Source organism: Centruroides vittatus, unplaced genomic scaffold (assembly GCF_030686945.1).
Source record: "Centruroides vittatus isolate TY-2023 unplaced genomic scaffold, ASM3068694v2 scaffold_769, whole genome shotgun sequence".
NCBI classification, from domain to species: Eukaryota; Metazoa; Arthropoda; class Arachnida; order Scorpiones; family Buthidae; genus Centruroides; species Centruroides vittatus.
Genome location: NW_027122717.1, coordinates 2,828,387 through 2,834,769, shown reverse-complemented (window position 1 = coordinate 2,834,769; position 6,383 = coordinate 2,828,387). Strand labels below are relative to the sequence as shown.

General features: G+C 33.6%; 1 protein-coding gene across 1 annotated transcript in view; it reads right to left on the bottom strand.

The window, feature by feature from the left end:
• Positions 1 to 4,742: 4,742 nt before the first annotated feature.
• The window catches only part of LOC136989845 (medium-chain acyl-CoA ligase ACSF2, mitochondrial-like), a 34,517-nt gene continuing 32,876 nt past the window's right edge, over positions 4,743 to 6,383 (bottom strand). Inside the window, exons 12-16 of the mRNA XM_067288129.1 lie at positions 5,556 to 5,645; positions 5,337 to 5,485; positions 5,121 to 5,262; positions 4,949 to 5,059; positions 4,743 to 4,859 (exon numbers count right to left, since the gene is read on the bottom strand). Coding sequence (XP_067144230.1) covers positions 4,743 to 4,859; positions 4,949 to 5,059; positions 5,121 to 5,262; positions 5,337 to 5,485; positions 5,556 to 5,645 — 609 coding nt within the window. The remainder of the gene's footprint in view (positions 4,860 to 4,948; positions 5,060 to 5,120; positions 5,263 to 5,336; positions 5,486 to 5,555; positions 5,646 to 6,383) is intronic.

Here is a 6,383-nt window from a genome sequence, read left to right as displayed (position 1 = left end):
TATCCCAGTGTGGTAAGCAGATATCTAAACATTTTCTGATTAGTCTCGGAAAAGGGGGACCTAATTCTTGCACTCGATGAAAACGGGTAAAATCGGTTATAATCTAATAATCTTAATCTTTGCTGTTATTTTTTTGCCTGATCAACTCAAGACTCGGATAACAACAAGCATTAAACAACATCAGTATAATTGACTGGCCAACATTTTCTCCTGACCCGAATCTAATCAAAAATCCATGGGGCATAGAAATAGAAGACAGTTCTAAACAGTTGGAGAGTTGAAATTTGCTATCATAAGAGAGTAGCAGAAGTCTGCGTTAGCGGTCTGTAAAATTTAATTATTTCAATGCCAAAGGGTATATTTGCAATTATTTCCAAACACGGAAAATCGATAAATGTATAAATATTTTTTCGTTTCCGATTCAGTGAATAAATAGAAGGTTGCGAATAATTTTACACCACCTTTAAATGTCTGTATTTGAGTAATTAATGTTTGGATTAATCGATTAGGATGATATTTGGTGTAAGTCATTAGAAGACAATGTTAAATAATTATGTAAAATTTTCTCTATAATTCTATTTTTCAATAGTTGAATTGAAATAATTCAAAAGATTTTAAAAAAAATACACTGGCGTATAATTTTGCACCGCACTTAATGTATATAGGTTGTGATATTCATAAAATCCCTTTAAATGAAAAAATTGTAAAATTTTACATTGTAATGAGAATGCATTTTTATTTGGAACAAATACAGAAATCTCAGGAAGAAGAAGAAGAAAAAAAAAGCAATACAGTATTTAAAAATAAGGTATACAAAATAAGTTCATGTAAAAAAATTTAGTCAGAAATAAAACGTTTTTATGTTAATGTGTGTAACAGGCTTTTTTCAATCCATTACAAATAATAATACTAAGTTTGAATTATATAATTAGTAATACGTTAATAAATCGAGTTAATGAATTGATGTTTACTTAGTTTAAATATCGCTATAAAGATGAAACTCTGACATAAATTGAAGTAATTTAGAAGTTCCATAAAAATAACTTTAATTCTATTGAATATAAAACTTATTTTAATTTTGTAGAAATAACTAATATTGTTTTAAAGTCGTGGGATTTCTGATTTCACTATAATAACAAACATCTAAATAGTGTGACAGTAGTGACAATAGCACTATCTGGTTTGAAGTATCTCAACCTGTGTGAGAAACCGGGAGGATTATAGAATGTCAAGCTCTAAACCCTTTTGATCGGCGACGGGTTGGTAAAACCCGCTCACGTTGTCACTGGATGGCTGTATCAAAATAGGAGGGCTATGAATCGAGTGGGAGGGTTAGCGAGGTCACCGATAAGACGTCCGCGATACTCGAGGAAGATCAATAATTAGAAAAATTAAACAAATTTAATACAGCAAAAAAGATTACAAACACAAATCTAGGCGCGAGGAATACAGTTCCCTCAATCTAGTACAGATAATCTAGAGAGCATTTTTACTATCAAGCGAGCGTTATGCCTACCAATAACTATTTCCGCCTCTGAGAGAGAACGTACTGTACATAAGATCAGTCATATATCATATCTCTGTGCAGCAGGAGATGTAACTTCGCAGGCTAATTATCCCGGGAGAGGCTTGGGACGACACGTACTTCCTTCACAAAGTTAGAGATAAATCCATAGGAACTTGCTGGCATTAGAGGAGATGACACAAAGTAAAAAGTTAGCTCTTTGTAGAACAATCGCCCTGACGAATGGGTGTCTGGCCGTTATATTACCCATCTGATGTGGGAATTTGGTCAGGTGATCGTTTGTTTGGCAGCGATGACACGTCAGAGGTGTCACAGCTGGACGATGAAAATTAAACAAAGTCAATTCGAAGGTTTAGTATTTCCTTCGATTGTTTTTAGATTTTCCCGGGTGGACTAAGTGTCAACTTTCATACACTTTACAATTGATTGTTTTGACATATTTTCGTTAATTTCGTGAATCGATGCGAGAGGGAAGACTTTGTCATTTCGAAGACCTATAAACATGAATTCCTTGTTGACAGTTAACATTCGATAACCTTTCTCTTTTTAACTCCGTGGGAAACGGACGGTAAAAAGGGAAGTTTCTAAAACGTATCTTTTCGTTAAAAATTTATAGAAAAAACATCCCCTAGATTCTCACACCTGTTCTTAGACATAAATGACACAATATATATTCTAGCCTGTGTATTCGACACTATGCGATATTGAGAGTCATGGAAGTGACTTCCCGCCAAGTAAAAAATCACTGACTATATATACAGGAATCATGAGTCGCCGATTTTCGGGAGTCGATTTCTCCGCCCCAAATGTCTAAGGTAATTTCAAATATCTCATTCGAAAGGTAATTTCTTTTTTAAATGTAGTGTAAAATGTCAACATTTTCTATAAAGAAATTGCCGGAATATAAGCAATCGATAGGTGCAGAAATCGTCGTAATAGCTGTATTTTCTTCTTTATATTCATCCGGCATTGCACTCTCTCCTAGAGAAAAAACTACTGAGTCTAAAGCTCAAATTTCACTCTTCTCGTTATCAGTGAGAAGCTGGCGAAACTTCCCGGTCAATAGATCAATGTTCACGGGGGTTTCCCATAGAGCTAATTCGGTTTTATGGCTTTATTTTATGCTTATAAGGATAAAATTGCTTCGAAACAAATGATTTTCATTCAAATGTTACCCAGAATAACGAAAGCTCACATTTATCAAATTAAAACTTTTTATAACGATTTTTGTAAACGGTGCATCGGAAGCGTTCGGTTAGTGCTGTATTGGTCGGCAGAACTTTCAATATTCATTTCGGCACTGACCGAAATGAATATTGAATAGTGTTCGGTTGCGCGTTCGGTCTTCATATAATAATACAATTATTAATTAAAACACAATTGAAAAACAAACATCCGAGATGTAAAAAATTGCTCGGTGTAAAAACTTGCGACAATTTAAACGATAGTCAAATTTTTTCTTAAGAGGTTTTTTTTTGGTAAAGATAAGCTTGGCGGTTTGAAACAAAATGTGAAAATAATAATAATAAACTCTAAATTCCTAGCGGAACGCTTAACTATTTAGCCCGCGTGATTTATATCAGCTTTAGTGGACAACTTGACTGTTCGTGGAGGATATTGTAAAGTTTTAGGGGTTTAGCCTTGACCAATACGAAACATTAAAATCTCTGTTTAGGGAGCAAACTCTTTTCGGTCGGTAGAAGTTAACGCATTTATTATTATTTTATATATAGCATTTATATATAGGCACGGCCATCATTGCCTGTATGATAACTTGCTTGCAAACATGATCTCCGCAAACAACATGGCAACCGGTACTGCCATTGGGGTTCCACATTCCGAAGGGTCGCATTTCGAACGTTTCTTTATTCTTTACCGATAAATATCGTAAGAATGACTGACCACAGTGCCGGGCTATCTGTTACATATGACATCTCGGAAATAGGCTGATTTCGGGAGGGGCTATATTTTGCGAAGGGTCTCGTTTAAAGGTATAGTTTCTTTTAATTTTTGAACCTATGAGACATTAACAACAGTGTTATTCACATCTGCAATCTTACACAATTTTACCATTTTGCTAGCTGCTTCCTACTCAGATTTTTAAAAAAATTAATATTAGTGAGCATTAGTTTTTTGGTCATGACTTGGTTTTTCTTATTTCAGCGCTTATTGACTGATTTGTAATTTTCGTCTGCTTATTACGCTCAAATTTCTGATAGAAAAGGCTTTTGATGGTTGAACTACTTCAGTCAACGATCGCTGGATTAAAACTGGCTACACGACCGCTATTAATAGCGGTCGTGTAGCCAGTTTTAATCCAGCGATTATTAATTATTATTATTAATCCAGTATTATTAATTAAATACTGAAAATTTGGCACTAGAGGCAGACGTTAGACTCCATCTCTTATTAAATTTAATAATTATAATTAAATTAGTAGTTATTAAATAATTTAAGAAAATTCAAGAAAATATCATCGATTGCCGGATTAAATCGAACTACATAACCGATTTAATCCATCAATCATTTGGCTCTAATATAATAATTATATATTAACATCTCAAAGTCCTATAATTATTATAGGGCTTTCAGATGTTTATATATGTGCTACTACAGACTGAAAAAAACTTTGGGCATAAGATAATCTCTATGCAGAGTAGAAGTTAGTTTCTTGAAAATTTTTTTACCTTCCTTATGAACACCTCGGTTATCTGTTATCAAATTTAAATTATTAGATTAAATCCTTGATAATACAATTGTGACGTAATAAATGCACTGTTTTTCAACGGTCGAAGAATTAATATAACACTTCGTTCCAATTCTCTTCTTTGTATTGAATAACTTTTTTTTAAATGTTAAAAATCATTTCTTTGAATCTTGTGGATTACGATTTATAAACGTTTAAAAGCTATTTGTCAACTGACTTTAATATTATTTCTTTATATAATTATGAGTCAAGTTCGTTAACGTTATTTAACTATTAAAAACTTTTTTGTCATTCACTAAATATGCTACAATAAATTTTTTAATTTTAAGCTATACATAACTGCACCTGGAAGATAAAAAATATCATACTCTAATATCATTCTATAAATACATTAATTAATACAATGTATCAACCGTATAACAATCCATCATACAATGTAACAACCCAACGTTCATTTGATAAAAATACATTCTAATTAAATATACGTTTAAAAATAAAACGATCTCGCAATTATTTCAGTAATTTTGCACATTGTTCTTGCAGCTTATATTTTTGGATTTTTCCGCTTTCCGTTTTTGGAAATTCTTCAACGAATACGACGTATTTTGGGATTTTGAACTTGCTTATCTGGTTAAAATAAAAATTAATAAACCTCATAACTTTAATTAAACACTGAATAAATTGACACAAATTATTATCAAATCGAAGCTATTTACCTTGTCTTTGCAGAATTCTTTAACATCTTTTTCTTTAATTCCTTGATTAGGTTTCAGTTGAATGCAGGCGCACAACTCTTCTCCCATTCTCGTATCTGGAACTCCCACAACCTGTAATTTTCAACGTATAATTTAATAAGTTTTAGAAGAAAACAGTTATTTATTCACTTACGTATGCTTCGGAGACAGCAGGGTGTTTAATAAGTAAATTTTCGATTTCTTGAGGATATATATTTTCACCACCTCTTATGACAAGATCCTTAATTCTTCCAGTTACGCAAATGTTACCTTCTTCGTCCATGCTGCCGATATCACTACACAAATTCACACGACAAATTCATTTACATACACAAGAGCAATACATTTAATATAGAAAATAGCATCGTACCCAGAATGATACCATTTGGAAGTATCCAGCACTTCGTCAGTTTTGTCCTTGTCTTCCCAATAGCCGAGAAATAGGTACGGAGATCTACACAGAATTTCTCCTTTAGTGTTAAATGGAAGTATGTTTCCGTCTTTGCCGACAATTTTGACCTACAGTAACAATTAAATCACTATTACAAATTGAAAAATAAGTATTTGTAGATAATTTAAATTGATATACTTCGACATGTTCGATCGGTTTTCCTGAATATTTGTCTGTGGGAGAATTGGATACGGAGACTCCATTCATTTCCGTTGAGCCATAACCATTCTTTAAAACAAAGACACATATTAAAAATGCAGAAAAATAAATTCAACAAAATTCTATAAAATTTTCTCTCATATAAAAGTTTTACAAATATTTTAAAATAAATAGATAACTGATTTGTGAGCACAATGTTGGCCTCTTTATTCCTAGACTTATTACACCGTCTGTAGATACAAGAACCTTAGAACATTCAATTATTTTCAAAATAAAAGAATATGCAATTCGGATTTACAGTCTTCAATAGCTTCTTTACAAATATTTACGAAATTGACACATCTGTGAGGTTTGCCGAACGACTGCGTTAGTCAGAATGTCGCGCGGTCACGATCCACGTGTGGGAGTGAAAGAAACTCTCAAGAGACAGGTTTTCATTCGTAACCCGTTTATATAACAAAAGGTGCTTACAGCTACGATACACTTTTATCAGCGGCGGCGTTCGAGTCTTCTGGGCCCCCTTCTCGGAATCGAAAGTCCACAAGAAAAGTCCTCCGATGTTTCGCAGGAGTATGATGGCCCCGGGGCGCACTGTTCAGTTTCTCGAGGGAGAGTTCCGGAAGCAGGGACGATTCAGATTACAGGTGACAAATCCAAGGGAGTGGGTGACCTTCCAAAAGAGATGTAATCCAACTGCCGAAGATCACAAAAAAAAACCCCGTCGTAAAATCGCGAGACAAAGCTCTAAGAGCCAAGAACCGAGAGAACTAATAACCGAGAACGTCATCATCCTCTTTTTCTTCGGGT